The 20,800-nt window shown below is 36.1% G+C and overlaps 2 protein-coding genes and 1 long non-coding RNA gene across 31 annotated transcripts in view; 2 read left to right on the forward strand and 1 right to left on the reverse strand.

The window, feature by feature from the left end:
- The window catches only part of cdh31 (cadherin 31), a 438,121-nt gene extending 418,929 nt beyond the window's left edge, over nt 1–19,192 (forward strand). For 5 of the 29 annotated variants that reach the window (XM_051932038.1, XM_051932033.1, XM_051932027.1 and 2 more), the window contains 14 exons: nt 631–860; nt 1,055–1,183; nt 1,329–1,484; nt 1,572–1,716; nt 2,052–2,224; nt 4,479–4,607; nt 4,879–5,064; nt 6,082–6,326; nt 11,384–11,526; nt 11,857–12,084; nt 12,298–12,516; nt 14,030–14,160; nt 17,451–17,594; nt 17,743–19,192. In XM_051932038.1, coding sequence (XP_051787998.1) covers nt 631–860; nt 1,055–1,183; nt 1,329–1,484; nt 1,572–1,716; nt 2,052–2,224; nt 4,479–4,607; nt 4,879–5,064; nt 6,082–6,326; nt 11,384–11,526; nt 11,857–12,084; nt 12,298–12,516; nt 14,030–14,160; nt 17,451–17,594; nt 17,743–17,949 — 2,465 coding nt within the window. In that variant the 3' untranslated portion in view covers nt 17,950–19,192. The remainder of the gene's footprint in view (nt 1–630; nt 861–1,054; nt 1,184–1,328; nt 1,485–1,571; nt 1,717–2,051; nt 2,225–4,478; nt 4,608–4,878; nt 5,065–6,081; nt 6,327–11,383; nt 11,527–11,856; nt 12,085–12,297; nt 12,517–14,029; nt 14,161–17,450; nt 17,595–17,742) is intronic. The other 24 variants (XM_051932045.1, XM_051932050.1, XM_051932046.1 and 21 more) reach the window with 13 other exon arrangements.
- The window catches only part of LOC127529178 (uncharacterized), a 412,696-nt gene that overhangs the window by 366,462 nt on the left and 25,434 nt on the right, over nt 1–20,800 (reverse strand). The gene's annotated exons all lie outside the window — the stretch shown is intronic.
- Nucleotides 1–20,800, forward strand: part of snai3 (snail family zinc finger 3) — a 178,552-nt gene that overhangs the window by 132,680 nt on the left and 25,072 nt on the right. The gene's annotated exons all lie outside the window — the stretch shown is intronic.

A 20,800-nucleotide genomic window follows, 5' to 3' on the forward strand; every position in this document is an offset into this window, starting at 1 on the left:
GAAGCAGAAATGTTTTCTTTAACATGATTGTTGTCCCGTATTTTTCAGAATCGGTTTTTACAATAAATGTTGATCGGTTAAAATGTAAAGTAAAACATGAATAGTGTTGTCCCACTTACTATGCCATCTATTGTTTGCTGCATCCATTTGGGATATATGGAGTTGAAGCTGCCTTTCACATCTTACTGCCTCAAAATATAGGTGCTAGTGGCACCATCCACCACCTTGTACAGCTTGCTCAGACAAAAGCCCTGGTGCCATTATACCAAAGTTCTCTCCAGGATTTTAAATCTGGGGTAATTTTTAATGTATTTTATGCATTGTTGATTTGAAAAAATAAAATTGATGTGCAGATGGAATTTAGGAGATGGCAGGCTCATTACACCTGCCTGTTATCTCCTGTGCAAGTCAAATACTAGAATAGCTTTTTTTTTTTAAGCTGCTTTGAGAATTGCATTCTGCTTATCTTCATCAGTATGAAATGCGCAGGTAAAGTGCAAAAGGGTAAATTTAGAAAAGCTTTCATATAAACGTGCATCCTTTGTGTCCTTTTCTTCAAAACAGCACAGTAGAATTTTGAATCAAATTTTGGACACTTGCCCATTTTTCTTTTGTTTTTTATTTTTTCAGTGGGTTTTGACATCTGCACAGATCAGAAAAGGTTCCCTTTCATTTCTGATGATAATCGGTTCAAAGTGGAAACGGATGGAACAGTTAAAGTGAAACGTGACGTTAAATTGCACCATGGACATATAAGCTTTTTCATTCATGGATGGGATTCATTGAACAAAAAAATTACCAGCCGTATCACTGTGGAATACCAAAGACCCCATCACACAGGACATGAACAGAATGATCAGGTAGAGAGTGAACTTTATCTGAATTTTGAGACTCATGGCTTCAACAATGGTGATTGAACTTCGCATAATAGAGTAAAAATGTCCTCTAACAACCTTGCGTTGTTAAACATAAAAAAAAAACCTTGCATTTTGTCTAATATATTGATTGCAGTACATGTCATTTGACCTTTTTTAAAACCCTTTCTATCTTGCAGAGTGAATCTCAAAATATTGTGATGTTTCCTCATTCTTCTGGCCTTAAAAGACACAAGAGAGAGTGGGTGATTCCCCCCATTAATATTCCTGAAAATCAAAGGGGAACATTTCCCAAACAAGTGGTGCAGGTTTGTAAATTCATATTCCTTAACACAGTAAATAACTCCTCCTAATGGAGTTTCTGTTGCTGTTTTAAGGGGCAAAACTATTTAAATGTAACAGGCCTTATTTAACTATTCTGTTGCACTAAATATTTGAATATATTTCCCTTAGATTAAATCCAGCAAGTCGAAGGAATCCATTATACATTATAGCATAACTGGACCAGGTGCTGATTTACCCCCAACAGGACTATTCAAAATGGATAGAGACAGTGGCTGGTTACTAGTAACTGAACCCCTAGACCGAGAGAAGCAGTCTGAATATTTGGTAAGTTTCCAGCATGCCTCGTACTATTTGTATGTACTGCATGGATTGTCATAAAACTTGAGTTCCTGATTGTTTTTTTGTTTATAGCTTACTGTACATGCTGTTTCAATAAGTGGGAATATAGCAGAGGATCCTATGGAAATTACTGTAATTGTGCTGGATCAAAATGATAACAAACCTGCATTTATCAGCAACACCTTTGTAGGAAATGTAAGCGAAGGATCACAGCCAGGTATCCAGTTTGATTATAATTTTTGATATTGCCAAATATGTAAAATGGAAACTATTTAATACGTAGTCTTTAAACATACAGTTGTCTTTTGGCAATTTTAACTGTTACTATGAAGGTTAATTCACTTTAACACTAATGGCAAATTTAATTTTTGATCTTATCTGAAAGTCTTCTGGAAATTGTTAACTTGGCTTTCAGTGGTGGTGTTAAGTCTCGGTACTATTTCTTTTCATCTATACATGGAGAGCGAAGTAGGAAATAAAAGCAAATGACCAAGTACTGTATATAATTTGGGTAAGATGTCTGTAAATATGAAGATGTGTTACTTTTCGTAGGCACATCGGTTATGACTGTAACCGCTATTGATAAAGATGATCCTACTACAGACAATGGAATGTTTAAGTTTTCAATTCTGAGCCAGACCCCACTTGTACCCTATCCACAAATGTTTACCATTAATCAAGATACTGGGACCATTAGTGTCATCGCAGCTGGACTAGATAGAGAGGTAAGTATGTAAACCTATTAACACGCTTGAAAATATGAATCTTTAAATATATTCTAGCCCTTTCTGTAATGAGTACAGTGTGTGGGGTTTTTTGTTTTGTTTGGTTTTTTTTGGATCGTGTCCAGTAATCGCATATTTGACTTAAACTTAATCAGTTGGTATGGAAAAATTACATTTCTTCAAGTAATTATACACTTTAACATATCACAGAGAAGATATTAATCATTCATCAGTATAACAGACATCCGATTAAATTATTCCTCCTTTTTAATTTCAAGCCTAAGTATGCTGAGAGAGTATCTTCTTAATAAATAACAATCAACTGATGTTTTCCCTTAATGTGAAAAATTTAGTGGATACAATTCTTTAAAACCTTTAAGATCTTACAAAAGGAAATGGGTGGCGTTCTCATAGTTCTATAGGTTTATAGAGTAGTTGTCACAGTTTTGTAGCGACTTTGGAATAGAATAGAGCCTCATAATGGAGATGATTTCTGAATAAGCATACATCTGAGGAATCGCTTGAACCACCTTGAACATTCCTCCAGCCTCAAGTGTTGTCTAGACTATGCTGTTCTTTTTGCATTTAGGTAAAAACGTTTGAAACAAATGCAATATTCTGAAATAGTCGTAGAAGCTGGCTAAAGACAATGGTGGCTCAGCATTTTTAAAGACATTCAACAAAAGGTCTTTATTGGAATGTGGAAAGATAGTTGGCCTGGTTGAAAAATGCTTGGGAGTTAAAACCTATCCCATGTCTATAAGGTTTACATTTGTCAAGTGTTGCCTCGAAGTACTATAAGTGGTGAAGGTTTTTGTGTTATCTAGAAACAAGCTGAAATTTTTCCTGACAAATATAAAACTACACACATCCATCAGTCTTGTCTCTCACTGTCAAGTATGATGCTTATATCATCCTGTCATTGGTGTGCATTTGAGCAACATTTGACTGAAGGATGATTTTGCCATAGTATGCGCTGGATTAAATGTGTACCTCTTTGGTAGAAAAGGAACTGGTGAATTTTTTGTGGTGGATCTAGACAGTGACCAAAGACACACTGTTAGGAGAACCATTGCAAAAAGCAGGTTCAGAAAACAGATGGATCAAAGATGTGTATGAAGTGCTTTAGGTTTTATGAATAGTAACCTTGGTTCTCCAGTGTGCCAAAAAAATCTGTTCGTTAAATGCATTTTCATTAAACAACAAACCATAAAATTATTATGGTTTTAATTCTATATAAAACAGATTAGTTCCTGCAATGTATTGGGTAAAATTAAACACAACTTTCAAGCCAATTTAATTCAATGCCACAGGGGCTTGAGCCCATCCTGGTAGCAGTGTGCATGGCAGGAAATCACTTTGTTCAAGGTGCAAGTCTCACTTACACCTACACCCATGTCCCCACATTACACTTGCACAAGAAGAGTTTGGAATTGCCCTTTTACCCAACCTGTTTGCCTTTAGAAGGAAAGACAGAGGTGTGGAGGAAACCCATGCATATGTATTTTGTACAATGACCAGGATGTAATTTGTGAAAGAATGAAAATTAACACTTGCTCATCATTTCCCTGCTTGAAGTTGAACTATTAATGATGGATTGCTTTGCTTGCTCTTCAGATTTCTTGATCATACCGGTAATTACCTTGATAAATGCCCTTATATTGCATAGTTCATTCTCAAGTCATAACATTACAATGGAATCACTTCTACAAGTATTCAGTCCACCATACATGCTTCAGTGTCTCATTGGTCAAGAATCTGGTTGTCCTCTCTACTTTTTGCAGCGCAGCACAAATAATTGGCAATATCCTCTTTGTTAAGCACTGAAAGTGCTGGTTTTCACATTAATCTTTCCACGCCCAATTGAATAGGTAGTGGTTAAGCCAAAGAATTAGTGAAACCAAAGAAAATAATTCCAACTAAAAATGTAAAAGTGTTTAAAAATGTATGTTAATAAAGAAGTCCCCACTTTTTTATATCAGTTTTTTATGATAGTTTAATTTAGATTCTATATCACTTAAAATATGGTATTTTGCGCTTTTTATTTTACCTGTCAGTTAATATATTAATACAGCGCCTTTCCTTGTTTTCTGTAAATGCTTTAATTCCTTTTTATGGAAATGGATGCTGCGGTGTTCCAAGTGATAGTAGACTGAGTTGTATGTGTGTGGTAAAAAAAAAAAAAAAAAATTTTTTTAACCCTCTTTTTAAGGCAGTCATTTAATATTGTTTTTCGTTTGCTTGCCAATTTCAGAAAGAGAGTGAATATACACTAATTCTCCAAGTTGCAGATATGAATGGATTTGGACTCTCAAATACTGCTACTGCTTCCATCACTGTTCTAGACCAAAATGATAATGCTCCACAGTTTAATCCAACAAATGTAAGTGTGTTTACCTTGGCAGAATAGCGGTCTAGAAACTTAATGTGTATTGAATTATGTGCATTTGGTCTATTACATCTAGAACATGTAATCACTTAGAATACATATCACTGTCAAATTGTTTTATTTAAATATGTTGCTCTTAGCAACCTTTTTTTAATACATAAATATAAACCTTGTGTGGTATTATTTTGTGACACTGATACAACTCTCATAATTGGGGTAAATGTTAGAGTTGGAATTTTAGTAATGCTTCTATTTGCTTTGGCAGTATAATAGAAGTGTACCAGAAAATGCTGTGGACTTTGAGGTTGTGAGGCTGATGGTGACAGATAACGATGAGCCTCACACGCCAGCTTGGAATGCCAAATATCGTATTGTTAAAGGGAATGATGGAGGCAACTTTGGCATTACTACAGATCCAGATAGTAATGATGGAATTGTTAAAACTATTAAGGTAAGTAGAGCAAGGAATTCACACTACCTTTCCAATTGCTCTAGATTCTGTGATTTGTGGCAGTTTTTTTTCCCAACCCCATACCCCCAACCCCCCTTCATGTCGTCTGGTGTAGTGCATGCGCGTGCATCTGTACTGTACTTCATGGTGTTTTTTAAACCTGAAAAATGCCATCTTGCAGCTTTGGATGGTTTACAACATTGCTCTAGTGCTTCAGTAATCTTAAAACCATTTCATATGTTTTGATTTAAATTGGATTAAGAAGACTTATAAATGTACTTGTGTTTAATCATCCTATAGTTATTTATAGATGCTCTGTGTTGCAATAGTTTTTCCCATCAAGGGTCATTTTTGCTATGCACTTGAAATTAGCTGTTCATCTGAAAATACTTTTTAAAAAGCCTCACTTCTGTATCATGTTTTACAATAAGATGCATCATAGACAACAATTTTTCTGATTCTTCCAGTTCTCTATTGGAATAAGTAGGAAGTTGGAGTGTGGAGGCCATGATTGGATTTGAACAAAAGCTGCCAGTTGAGGCATCAGTGTTAACCACTGCATAACCACAATATAAAATCCAGAAAAATGGCTTTTTTTTTTTTCTTCAGGGATAGCTTTATGTCTCTCAAAGTCCTGCATTAATTCAGATCAGTTCATAATGGGGATGATTGTGCTAAACCATTTCTAACAGCATCAAGTCAATTTGTCTTCAGAAGTTTTTTTGTGTATTATCTGCACACCTATTAAGAGTACAGGCAGATTTCATAAATACTTAACACTACTACTGCAGGGATGTGCTATAGCCAGAGCATAATTGAAATGGAAAAATAGAAAAACACATAGTAAAATCCTCAAGTTCAGACTGAGGTGTACTGAATAAATCAAAATATAATAATTATATTTTAGCCCTTTGTTTATGCACCATGTAAGCATTACTAGTTGTCAATGTTGTCAACTTTTTTTTATATAATATGTAAAATTCATTCATTTAATAATTCATTTATATCCCTCAATAGGGTCTTGATTTTGAAGCCAAGCGACAATATATACTACTAATCACAGTTGAAAATGAGGTTCCATTTTCCACTCCTTCACCAACTTCCACAGCTACACTTACAGTGACAGTAGAGGATGTCAACGAGGCTCCAATTTTCAGCCCACCAACGCTGTCTGTTCCTGTTAAAGAAGATGTGCCTTTGAACACTTTCATAACAACTTACCAAGCAAAAGACCCAGACATAGAAATGAAGCAGACGGTATCGTAAGTGTTTTACTGTGTTTCAAACATTGGGTTTGGAGTGCTGCACAGATTTAATGTACTTTACAAAGCCCAGGAGTCACCATGGATAAGTCTATACTGGGCTGGCTAATCTGATGCCATGACATTTTCATCCTTTGATTCCAAGGCTCCCAGCATCCCAGATGTCTTTCCCATGAGCAGGAAAATGGCGTAGATGTAAAGAAGTGGCACAATATGCTACAATAGCAAACAGAATAGAGGAGGATTAGCTAGGGTACATAATTGTAGTAATGTTATACAAATGGTTAACAGAGATGCAATATGCACAGTTCATTAGCAGTTTTATGGACCTAAAGTAGTAAGATGGCTTCAGCCTGGTTATAAAAGCTGGAACTCAAGTGGCATCTTTCCTTGTACTTGTGTGTAAGCAATACATTCATTTTAAAACTTATTTCAAATAGCATTTTGAAATCCACCCTGAAGTTAACCTGAAGCCTTTGGAACAACTTAAGAACAGGAATTATGTGGTCATGCTGTCTAGATCTTGTAATGATTCTTGCTGCAGCAATTTGTATTAACTGAAGGCTACTTATGGAATGGTTTGAGCAGGCAGTAAATAATGTACTACAGTAGCCAATCCCACTAGAAAGAAATGTATCGGTTTATTAGTGTGTATAAACCTTGTTAATTTACCAGTATTTAAGATGGATTTTTTTTTTTTTGGTAATTTTGTATTTTAGAATGTACTGGTGTCCTAGACAATGCCTAAGATGTGCTCGGATTTAGTAAAACTAATATTTAGATATTAAGTCACAGGGTATTGTTACCATCTGCATCATAATCCCCGACTTGTTCTCAATGCTGGTGGGATAAGCAATATCTCTAATCTACCCAGAACTGGATGTGAGTGAGGAATGGGTAATGCAAAAATGCTTTTTACAAACTAGTCATTTTTATAAAGGTGATTTTTGAGATCCTGTTTGTATTAGGTAATGCAGGATTTTAATCCCTCTTACAATTTGAAACAAAGCTGTGGGCTGTTGAGCACAATAACTTTATACAAAATGCATATTAAGAATCGTACTACAACTTTAGTTTGTTTTGGTTTTCACAAAATATCACTCGTACTAACATCAGATCCAATTACATTTTGTCAACAAGAAAATAAGGGATAATCCATCAGGCCTAAAAGGTTAATAGTAAAGCACACCACCTAAATTAAAAGCATTTTACTTGAAACTATTTTCTTGCAGTAAGATGGGAATTTCAGAGTGGCATTTTAGTTATCAACTATAAAGCTATCTATTGCATTGTCAAACTGGAAAAATGGCTTTCTAATATCAGTTTTTCTGGGTTTCACTGTAAATGTTTTTGCAAAATGCATCCTAGTTTTATTTTTGGCATTTATTGAATAAAGTTAAAACTCCACTGAGGAGATTAATCTGACCTAAAGTTAAAATTTTGCACTTTTTTGCAGTTTGAAATTCAGATTAGCTTTAAAGGGCTTGAAGAGATTGTTACATTGGGATTTTGTTTATTAAATATTTGCTCTGTGGTTTACGTGTGTCTACCAGCTATACGGTTATTTCTAGATCTGTGTTTAAGAAAATGTTGTCGGCTTGCAAGTGCATAACTTGAGTATACGGGGAATTTCTTAAGTAGTAGCCCTTACGTGCCATATTTCAAAGTTGGTTTACTGCCACTTACACAAACAAGTCAGTCAAAAGCAGTAATATTTTACATATCCAAGGGTGTGTCCATGTTGTCTGGTTTCATTAGTAAAATAAGCGATTTATACACACATTGCCACGGCAAGCAGTGCTTCACAGCTGAGTGAACCAGCTTTTATCAATGATTCCACCTACGTAGAGGCACATATGAGAGCATTCCAATGATATATAGTTATAATATGAATGACCAATCATGGACATGTTACATCTGTGTGTAAAAGGCAGGAAATATATTGCATGTTCATCGGCCCATCTTTATACACAGCTACTCAAGCTTCTGGGAGAGTGCATGGGAAGTGTTGTGGTAACCCCCAATAAGACTGTTTGTTTGTACAAGGGAAATGTTTAAAAAAATAAATAAATTAAATAAAAAAACGCATATAGTTGAGGCTATCCTAGAAAAGTCACAGAATGCTAGTGATACAGAATCTTAAGACCTGGAGTCAGATTCTGATCAGTTTTGATTCTGTTGAGAATGACGTGTTTGCTGAAGTACTCTATGCTATGTTTGATTTGTAAGTATACAACTGGTATAACTTTGAAGCATTGCAGCGTGCATTTTTACAAATCGTGCATCAGGTGTTCAATCACAATCCCCGGAGACTGTTATCTGTACATTTCAAGTGCAGTACCAGCAACATACCCATTCAGTTTCAGCTATAAAAGGTTCAGGAATTGTGTGTGTTTTGTTTTTTTTTTGTCATAGCTTTAAAAGCTTTAGTGTATTTGTAATTCACATTTCTGTGGAGTTTGCTTCCTTTATCTTATCCAAATATTGATATTTAGTGACAAGCAGTACAGACACAGGTGCAAATTAACAATAATTGAGATGTATAAGGGGGGGAAAAGGTGAATGTAGTGGACCAGAACCAACCTTCGAACAGAGTACACTCCCACATACAAACAGGTGTGACTTTACTAACACATTTAACACATCAGTTTTTTATTCATTTTCTCCTTGCATACTGAAGTGGTATTTTTGACCACAGAGAATGAATTATTTTGAAAATGCTGTACAGTGTGTGTAAATCTGAGACATTTGGTCTTGTGATGCAATATGGATATGGGGGAAAACAGGTTTTCAAACACTGATGGGTGATTTTCACGTTTAGACATGGACTTCAGTTTTGCCTGCTGTTACTAGTTTTTTTTTTTTGAGAATCCTTTTCCAACATTAGTGCATGAACTGATTAGTACTGTTTTATTTGAAACACTTGGATATTTTGTTTCATTTTGGCAGGGCTCCCTTTTTTGTATTTTCTGAGGTTTTATAGTCACTTGTAACACTTGAAACGGTTGTACTTTGTCCACAAGTCAGTTTGTTTTCTTGTTCCACTGACCGAGACCTTGGCTCATAAACACTACATGAACAATAGGAGAAATCTGTATTTACAATTTCAGAGTGGATAACAAATTTAAAAAAACAATACTCTGGTGTGTTTGGGAAGCTTTGAGGCAAAGATCATATTTTTAAATGTACTGGTTTGTCGATTTAAGGCAGACATCCGGTATTGTAATCTGCATTTCTTTGGGATTTAGAAAGAAACCTGAAGATCCAGTGGAAACTCTACACTGGCAAAAATGGAGGCAAATTTCAAACCATGTGGACTACCCACATGTACTAATATAGGAACAATTGTAATAACAAGCACCTCCATATTTAATTACAAATTAAAATGCATTGAAGTGATATGTTATGAGTTAACATAATTGTAATATATCAGAAACCTATAGTTAGAAGGCCTTCTAAAACTGTTTCATTGTTGAAATCTGTAAATACAAAAAATGTCAGTGTGTGTGCGTGCTTTTTATAAAGCCAAAGTAATGTTTTAATTTGGTAAACAGTGGAAAGCACATATAACATGTTTGAATAGTAAAAGGTGCGAATGGGATGCATCTCTAGTTGGGAGGAATTTGTGCACTTAATGTTAAAGCAGAATTAGTCATTTAACTACTCTATTATACAGGCAGTCGATAGCAAAAGCACATTAAATGGAGCAAGGGCTTACAGGATTTTCAGATGGCAGATTTGTATTTTTTGGATGTATTTTAGCTGTGTATTTTCAGCTACTCAATACAAAATATCCGTAAATATTCAGCAAAATACACCTGGTTTGGTTAATAAAGTGGTCCAAAGTTTTGAGAATGTGAAAACCAATATTTGTGTCAGTTTGCTGCTTCAGCTTTTTTAGATCTTTTCGTTAGATTTTCTATGGTATACTGAAGTATAACTACAAGCATTTCAGAAGTTTCAAAGGCTTTTATTGACAATTACATTAAGTTTATGTAGAGTCTCAATATTTGCAGTGTTGCCCCTTTTCCAAGACCTCTGCAATTTGCCCTGGCACGCTGTCAATCAACTTCTGGGCCAAATCGTAACTGATGGCAGCCCATTCTTGTATAATCAATGCTTGGAGTTTGTCAGTTTGTGGGTTTTTGTTTGTCCACCCGCCTCTTGAGGACTGACCACAAGTTCTCAATAGGATTAAGGTCTGGGGCGTTTCCTGGCCTTGGACCCTAAATTTCGATGTTTTGTTCCCCTAGCCACTTAGTTATCCCTTTTGCCTTTATGGCACAGTGGTCCATCATGCTGGAAAAGGCGCAGTTTGTCACCAAACTGTACTTGGATGGTTGGGAGAAGTTGTTCTTGGAGAATACTGGTATTCTTTATTCATGGCTGTGTTCTTAGGCAAAATTGTGAGTGAGTCCACTTCCTTGGCTGAGAAGTAACCCCACACATGAATGGTCTTGGGATGCTTTACTGTTGGCATGACACAGGACTGATGGCAGCGCTCACCTTTTCTTCTCCGGATGCCCCATCAGAGAAAATGACTTTGCCCCAGTCCTCAGCAGTCCAATCCCCATACCTTTTTTTTTTTCTCTGATTCCCTCTAAATAAGTGTACAAAGCCCACCCCCAACAAACTGTTTATTTGTCACACAACAATTGTAGGGGTTTCTCCTCCCCTCCCCCCCATTATGAAGTTGAAAAAAGATTGTACAGCAAGTAAACTTAAAATCATGCTATTTACCTCAGTTTGGTAACGTCAAAACAAATACTGAATTTGATAACATCACCTGCAAACTTGAAGCCTTTTGCTTGGGATGGGTCCCAGATAAAGACTGGGGCTGAGATGTTACCCAAATGAAATTTGTGGATTGTAAGCAGAAACTTGTACATGATGCATGTTAACAGTGTGTGTAAGCCCATAGATGTTTTCCTACTTTATCTAGTTTAAGGTGTAGGGTATGTATTTCTTATCCTTGATATGAAAAGAACAGAAGAGTATGTTGCTATTTTTTTTTTTTTTTTTTTATTTCTCCCTACTTTTTTTTTTTTTTTAATCAGATACCGTATTGGTAATGATCCTGCAGGATGGTTGAATGTGGACAAAGACTCTGGAATGATTACTGTCAAGCAAGAAATGGATAGAGAGTCTTCCTTTGTGAAAAATGATAAATATACAGCACTCATATATGCTTATGACAATGGTAATATTCCTACTGGCAGAATAATCATTATAATAATTGGTTGGTATCCTGTCAATGTTCAGGCACTTGTCAGTGATACCTTATTTACCAGATTTCTTGCAACCAGGTTATAAAAAAAACAATACAACTTTTACTATCCAAAAAGGAGTGGTTAGTTATAAGTGCTTATTGGCTTGGGGCATAGCTTGCCAATTTAGAACCATTTCTGTATTTAAAAATAAGCTAAGTGGCCCAGAATTCTACAAAGATATGTTGCCACACACATTGCTTTCTTTAACTGAAGAGGAAATTAAGTTTAATTGATAAATGTTCCTATTTTATGTTTTACAGCTAATCCTCCAGCAACAGGTACAGGAACTCTTGTACTCGTATTGGAAGATGTAAATGATAATGGTCCAGTGGTGGACGTTGTGGGTGACGTGCGCTTTTGTAACCAGAAACCTCCACCTCAGGAATTTTCTGTTGTTGATCCGGATTCTGTGGGAAATGCTGGACCCTTCAGGGCTGAACTGTTGCGTGAAGCCAGGAGGAACTGGACTGTCAGCATGAATGATGCAGGTAATTAAAATATTTAATTCTGGGGTTTGTGTGTGTGGCTTAGGAAAATGGTAGAGTACAATGTAAATTATCTGACAAAACTTTAGTAGTACAGAAAAGTGTCAGAAATGCAATATACCATTTTACTCTACAGAAACAAGAGCATGCACTGGCAAATTTCAATATGTATAAATGCACATGCATTTAGTTATTTTAATTCTTGGTTTATTACAGAAAACAAAATCATTCTTTCTATGACAACCCAGCTACCACCTGGCGAATATGATGTTGTTATTCGAGCATATGACAATGGAAACAAAAACCAGGACACTACCTTGAAAGTAACTGTGTGTGACTGCACAGGGGCTGAATTCCATTGTCCCAGGCCAGACGAAGCTGGTATTGGACTGCCAGCTGTTTTGGCTATTTTGGGTGCAATCCTTGCCCTATTGAGTAAGTATATTGAAGGCTAATTTTCTTTCATAGTTTAGGAGCATGCACTGATACAGCATTAATCATACAAATTAATACAATGTTGAAAAAATAGGATTTTGTGACATGTAGCTTTAAATTGACACTTTTTTTTTCCACTGCAGGAAAACTTAAATGCTTCTTAATCAGTGACTTCTATTTATACAGTTATTTTGCAAGATGATACATTTCTCAGTGTTTTTTAATAATTAAAATGGCTATTTTACAAAATTTGCTATAATTGGGCCATTGACTACAAGTAGTGTGTTTTGACCACTTAGAATTCTGGTAGGTCTGCAGTCAAACAACCTACTTCCACATTTCCTAGTTGTAGATGTTCTGCCTATACAAATATTAACATGTTCATCTTGTTGACGATAGGAGAATGAAAACTGGCATAATCGGCAGATGCATGTTACCAAAATATTACCTTGTAATATTCATTCTGTCCTTTCACGTTTAATTTCTGTAAACTGTCAATTTCATGCCTAAAAGTTGCAATTTTGTTGTGCAAGCCATTGTGATCTATTAATTTTTTCCTAAACTGCTACATAGTGTGTGAATTTAAGTTTCAGCTTTATGAAAACACATGATGCAAGAGGTAAAGCGATATTACCTGTCCCTCTGCCTACACCCCCCACATTTGATTCTTTTTTGTAGAATTATGTTTATATACATACATAAGGAAAATGGGTTGTTTTCCAAATGGTGGTGGTACACAAGAATCGTGATTGGACCCACACTAACAGTGTGTCCAGTGTAGTCTCTTTTTAAATTGTTCGAAGAAATAATTTGATTCTTCATGGGGGCAATTCTTACTAGTCTTAATTGTGAGAATTTACTGATTTTCTTTCTGGAAAAAGCTAATATGGTACTATCTTTTTAAATCTGTGTTCCTTAGAGACTAAACAGCATTTACACTGATCAAAGATTATGATACAAAGGCTGTAGCTAATGCACTTTAGCTATCATTGAAAGTTGTACTACTCTTTGAACAATGTGAATATGCATTACAGAGATTTTGGATACTATAAAGATATATATTTAAAAAGTTATGAACAGTTTTTCCAAACAGCAGAGTGAGGGTGGATAAAGGGTGTCCATTTTTCATCTCTTTGGAGGCATTCTCTGGAGTTTACTTCAGATATATATTTTAGAAGTGGAAGTTTTCTAAACAAGTGTAGTCATCATATTCTGGTTATGAACCTGGCATATTTAACTCTGTCAGAGAAAACAATTTGATACATTTTGCCTTTCCGGCTTCATGCATATTTGTCGGTTGGAATTCTCCATGCTGGTTAACATCGAACCCAAAAAAAAAAAATTTCTGCAATAAACTTTGGCTGTGTATCCCCATTTGATGGGTCATTATGAATAACTCCTTTTTCAAGGGTATGTTTTAAATAGTTGTAATTTTGTGTTCCATAGTGTTGTAAAGGAGCATGTTAACATTTGACAATGTGGTGGTTGTTTTGTTTTTGTTTTCCTTTTGTAGTTCTTTTACTTCTGTTGCTCATGTTGCTTAGAAGAAAGAGAAAGGTGAAAAAGGATCCATTACTTCCAGAGGATGATATTCGTGACAATGTATTCTATTATGATGAAGAGGGTGGTGGTGAGGAAGATCAGGTTAGCTATACAATATTTTTCTCTCTAAAGAAATAGGTGTAAAACTAAACCGATTCTAGAAAAATGTATTCAGACACCTTAAATTTCTGTAAACTTTGTGTTGAAGGAAAAATTTTAAATAGTTACAATTGTGGAATGGAAAAAATCTGGAAATCTCTGGGGCCTCATGCATAACGGCGTGTGTAGAATTCACACTAAAACATGGTGTACGGACTAAAGTGGAAATGTTCAGACACACAAAATCCAGATACATAAATCTGTGCGTTCCCCAACTTCCACGTAAATCCATAAATCCTGGTCAGCGTGAAAAGTAACACATGTGCACACGCCTGCTGCCACTCCCCAAATCCTCCCAGAATTGTGCCTCTTTGAATATGCAAATCCATATAAATAGCCCTTAAGCTCGGCATTCTGTGAAAAGGCAATGGCAAAAGCACGGGGGAAGAAATAGAAGAATTTCAGTGAATACCAAGTGGAGGCAAGGAAAAACTTGTTAGTTTAAACAGTGGTATAAACAACAAAAGGAAGTTGATCGAGTGACAGAGTGCCGGAGAAACTCGAAAGCTCAAGTTCACAAAGTCACATAGTGCCTGAAATATAAAGTTGTCATATCAAAGTTGCCGTGAAAAGGCGAGTCGTAGCCCACCGTCTGAGTGTCATATGAAAGCTGCTTAGGGTACAGAGAAGAGGGAAAAAAAATAGGGACACAGTCTAGAAAAAATTACTCCATGTCAAATTTAATCTCTCAATTTCCACTTTAATCACATAATTTGTCATTTAAAGTAGAACATCATAAACTTCATCTTAAAATTGTTTACTAGTTTCTCAAATCCCATTGTAACTAAAGTAGCACGTTAAATGCTTTTTTGTATGTGTTCTTCTATGTGCTCTGTGTGTGAATCACTACGTACTTCTTAAACTGACTCTCTTCCTCCGACAGAACACAGAAGCCATTACGTTTATGATATTGCAGCTCTCTGAATAGTCTAAGTACTGAGATGTATACTTGATATCATTTTCGTGATGATAGGTATTAAACATGGGAACACGGTGGTGCAGTGATTTTCATGCCTCATGCAAGATGCTTGCTGCGCCGTGCACGACCTTCGATGAAATAATTTATTGCAGCAGTACTGTCTCATTCAAACATACTGACTCCTAATCCCTGTCCTTCCTTTTCTTTCTCCTAATACCCAATCGCCACACAATCGGCACTGTAATAGACGTTAAGCCATCTGTAAGCCAAGAATGCAGATTCTTCAAAACTTTTAAGGAACATTGAAATATCTTCGTAGTACATGTGTAATTATTCTGTCCATCTATCCTTCTTGTGTCGCACCAGTCCCAGCAAGAATACAGCGTGAGGCAGGAACAATCACTGAACGAGGCGCCAGCTTCTTGCCAGCGCTGCGACACCGTGTCCTCACATGTTTAATTAACAATATAGATTATTTAAATGAAGTTAGTTTTATCTGTATAATATAAAACATTTTGCTGCATTTCATCTTAAAAATGACATTGTCATCATATGTAAATACGTGCTTTATAAAGTGGCTCAGGTTGTGCAATATAACTATCGCAAGTTTACAGTGAGGTAATTGTACCTATAAGTACAACCAGTTGTACAAGGAACACTTGATGGACTGATTGCATTTATAGTTCTTGGGATGAAACTTTCTGAACTGCAACGTCAGTACAGGAAAGGCTCTGAAGCGTTTGTCGCATGAGAGCAGTTCAAATAGGCAGCATGGCTGAGGCAGGCAGCATGTGCTAGATGCTGTATCCCGATAATTCTCTTTCCGGTCAGCTGCTGTAGAGCTGTGATTCTACACTCAGATACAGTGATGTAAATACTGAGTAGTACAGTGAGAATAATGTGGAAAAAGATGATCCACTGTGGCAACCCCTAACGGGAGTAGCTGAAAGAAAAAGATGCAGTGAGAAGAGCAACGCTAAAGCAGCTATGGTATTTGAAATAGTTTGGCTATTCTGTGGACCGTTATATTGTTACAGGTTAATTACAATCGGATGCCTTAAACTAATAAACAATATGCAGTTAAATTCAGTGTATATGATAAAGCCACGTCAGGGATGTGGATCTAAAAAAAAAGGGAAACTACACTGGAACAAATGCACTGCTTTGACACTGGGTACCGCCAGTTTGCAAAACCGAGTGAAGAACTTGCGTACCCCAGGGTTTGAGCTACCGTGAAAATGTGCGTGGCTTTACAGCAAGTTTAGGTTATATACATCATGATTTGAGCGTGGAAATCGGAGTATGCAACATTTTTGTGCATATGCAGAGTTTATACATGAGGCCCCAGGACTGTTGCTAGAAGTTGGCCTTCTGGCTAAACTGAGTAACCTGGCAAGAACGACCTTGGTCAGGCAACCTAGTGATCACTAACAGATCTACACAAGTCATCTGGTGAAATGGGAGAACCTGCTGGAAGGACAACCATCTTGGCAGCACTCCATCAATCAGGTGCATATGACATCCTGCTTGGAGTTTGTCAGATGACATTTTAAAGGACTCTGATCATTAAGAAAAATCTGGTCTGATGAGACTACAATTAAATTCGGTGCTTGGAGTTCTGCCTGATGTCAAGAATCTGCTTATCACCGGCCTAATGCTGTCCCTAGTATAGTGGTGGCAGCATCCTACTATGAGAGTGCTTAGCAGCAGCCGGGACAGGGTGATCGGTCAGAATAGAGGGAAAGATGAATTCAGCTAAATAGAGATCCACAGACTTGAACTGGGATTCACCTTTCAGCATGAAAGCATGCAGCCAAGGCAATGTTGGAGTGGCTTCAGGACATGTCTCTGAGTGGCCAGGCTAAAGCCTAAACTTAAACCCTATAGATAATGTGTGGAGAGACCTGAAGGTGGCAGTTTACAGACACCTCTCATATATTCTAAAGGAGCTTGAGAGGATCTGCCAGGAACAGTGGGATAAGCTGCCCAAATCCAGATGTGCAAAGCTTTATAGAATAATCCAAGAAAACTTGAAGCTATTATTGCAGCCAAGGGGCTTCTGCAAAGTACTGAATTAATGGTCTGAATATTTAGATGAATGAGATTTCTTTTTTTTTTTTTTTTTTTTTTTTTTAAATAACAAACCTTTCTGCAAACATGTTTACTTTTCCATTGTTTAAAAATGGAAAAGATGTATACATTTTAAAATCTACAACAGTGTGCAGAAAGCAAAGGGCTCTGAATATTTTCTGAATTTACTGTAGTTTGATTTGTGATTGGAGTTCTTTAATTCTGGCCTGTTTTTTCTTTATAGGAGTATGATTTAAGCCAGCTGCATAGAGGCCTAGATGCACGTCCAGGGGTCTACAGAGATGACGTAGAACCATCAATGATGCCTGCCCCAAAGTACCGGCCCCGTCCAGCTAATCCAGAAGATATTGGCAACTTCATTGAAGATGTAAATAAAACTCAAGTTAATTTTGCTCAATACAAATTTTGTAGAAATGTAATTTTAGTCTTGGCATACGTGTGTGGGTTCTGAACCTACTACACCAGAATACATTTCTTTTAAAGTAACTTATTATTTCAACGTTTTCCAATTTTAGAACTTGAAGACGGCAGATAATGATCCAACTGCTCCTCCATACGATTCACTACTAGTATTTGATTATGAAGGTGCTGGTTCAGAGGCTGGTTCTTTAAGCTCACTACATTCTGACAGCTCAGGAGGTGATCAGGACTACGACTGTTTAAATCAATGGGGACCCCGCTTCAAAAAACTTGCTGATATGTATGGAGGTGAAGATGATTGAAAGCATGTCCTCCAGTTACATGTGGCTTTTGGTGGGTTATTTTGTTGCCATGCAGGACTTCCAATAATATTACTAAACTGCAATTTTTAAAAATCCAAAACGTGGGTAAATTTCAGTGCATGTTTTTAGCTGCACAGTCGAGTTTTTCTGTTTGGTTTATATTGTGTCTTTTGTAAAGTGGCCAAATATTAGCAAGGTGTGGTTGTTTTTTGTTTTTTTGTTTGTTTTTTAAACAACTTTATAAGCACACATTAAGGTGGTCTTTATTTTTCTGCATTATATTTACAACTTTTAATTTTTTTGTTACTTTTTGTATTGTAATCTAAAAGGACCATTTTTATTCCTTTTTGTAGCATTGTATTTTTAACAGTAAAAGCAAAATTCGTGAGCTTTACTAGGAAAATAACTGAAAAATGTTTATGAATGATTCATGAAACAGATTCCTGTTTTTATCCTCAAATTATGGTGGCTTAATTCTTAATAAAGCTATGATTGTTTTAATTAGACCTAGAATTTAAACAAACAACAATTTGGCAGCACATTTTATGAAAAAAAAAAACTCACCATTTACTTGTTTATCTACAAATTGAAGTGCATGTCATAGTAAATTTTCATTTTGATATTTTTGACTTTGAATGTGTTAAGTCTTCTATGAATCTTTCTCCCACTCACTGGTTTAGGGCCACCATACTGGGAAGGTTCAGGTTGTTGTTCACATTTCAATATCTAATCTGTAATTTTAATTTTTTTTTTTTTTTTTTGGACATAAGTTTATTAACTGACAGGCACGGGCTATATAGGAGCCATTTGCACAAGCTGTCCAGGCTGTGCTAGAGTCCTTGTGCATACGCTTCCTTAGAATTGTTGGGGATGCAGATGGGAGAGACGAGAATTAAGGGAATGAAGATTAAGAAACTTGCAGTGAAGCAGCAGTGCCAGAGCCATGCTCTGTTGAATGGTGCTCTCTTTAATATGCAATAAACATTAGTAAATGGAGGACTGTGGAAATGAGGGGAAAAAACAGCAATTGCCAGATAATTTTAAACACGTGTTTCTTTTATTTAGTGTTACTCCAATAGAATGTCAGTTCCCCCCCCCCCCCCATTATGCAAACTTAAGGGTGAATATTTTTGGTTAGAGGTGACTGTAAATATGTTCCATATTCAATAATTCACCATTATACGAGGTGACATGTAAATATTTGTATTTAAATAAACTTAATTCTTCTGTATTTTTAAAAGAACTCCCATGTTTGTTTTATCTGCACTCTTGCTATATGTCGCAGTATTGCATCATCCATTAATAGTTTTGCCACGTTAACATTGTGATTCTTTTAATAGGATTCTAACATGCATTCAAATAGTTTAGAGCGTACTTTTAATTCTTAATGCTTTTGAGCAGGAAAAAAAACTGACTGCTTTGTACATATTTTTTGGCTGCCACCAGTATGTCGAGTGCTTTAAGTTTGAATACTTCCATATTTCAAAACTCTTACTGATGGAATTAGAAAATGATTTCTGTGCAAATTTGTTTTATGATGTAAAATAGTTTCCCTGGATTCATAGAAGGGCATGAGATGTTTGTTTGGTGTCCTTTTTTTCATAGAAGTAAGATTTCTGTGTGAGAGATTGGGTTTTGAGTTGTGGGTTAGATCTTTAGATGTTCAAGCTTAGGCCTATTTTTCAGACTTTGGTGCTTAGTATCCTTGATAAGAAAAATGCAGTGCATGCTTTCAAACTTGTCTACCTTATTAAATAGTTGGTTATGGTACATTTCACTATTGACATATTACATGGCTAGCTTAGCAATCAATACCAAGACTCACCTTTTTTTTTTTTTTATTTAGTCCGCTGTACCACAAGATATGCATGAGCCGCTACTGTAACTAGTTTGTAACAAAACAATCATACCTAGCTACATTGAACATAGTGGACAGAAAAATTGGGACCTTGTCTATTGGTACCTCTCTGCCCGTTGTACGCTAAGTTTCCTGCCTGCACATACCAGCCTCACCTTAGGTTGCCCAAAAAGCACTTTTCACTGTAATCTTTAATAAAAGTTCTGCAGTCCAGAATGTTTAATGCAGTTCTGGGCTTGCTGGGTTTATGTGTTTTTGTTTTTATTTTCTAACCTGGTTAAAATCACATGAACATAAATTATGTGCAAAACTTATAGGCAATATTGCACACCAAAATGAAAAGAAATATCATGGCGGCTGACAATATGTTGCAATTCTATATTCTTACACTAATCAATTTTTTTGGAAACCATGTTGACCGCAAAACCTGAAATACCATTACAGGCTCAGTTTGCTAACATGGAGTCTGGGTGTGAGTTGACTTGGGATATCATCCATAAGTGACCTGATGATGTGCTCTGCTAAAACTGGGGTAGTTGTATTATTTATGGGCATTATATTCAACACATTTATTCTAATTTTAAATAGGAAGGATGCACCTTGACTTCTCTTGAAAGGGGGCTGTTTTATATAAATTCATGTGGGGTTTTTATTCATTTATGTTCATGTATGTGAGGTGTGCCAACTTGTGGAAAGGGATTTTAAATCACATGTAGAATGTCGCATGCAAACACTAGGATGTGTTTTAGATATGGATGTGTTAATTGTACGCTAATTATGGGTATTGTGTTTCACAAAATGGTGTGTCAAATACCGTTAATGTTGGGTTAGAATTAAGGAAGAGTGTATGCTAATTTTGTCATATTTATATAAGAAAAGGAATAGGAATTCAAGGAAGGAATAACAATGGTTTCATGACTGCAAGTTACAACCAGGAGAGACTGAGGGACTCAAACCTTTTCAGATTTAAGCAAATGGCGGTGAAGACACATG

The sequence above is a fragment of the Erpetoichthys calabaricus genome, chromosome 9, assembly GCF_900747795.2.
Source record: "Erpetoichthys calabaricus chromosome 9, fErpCal1.3, whole genome shotgun sequence".
NCBI classification, from domain to species: Eukaryota; Metazoa; Chordata; class Cladistia; order Polypteriformes; family Polypteridae; genus Erpetoichthys; species Erpetoichthys calabaricus.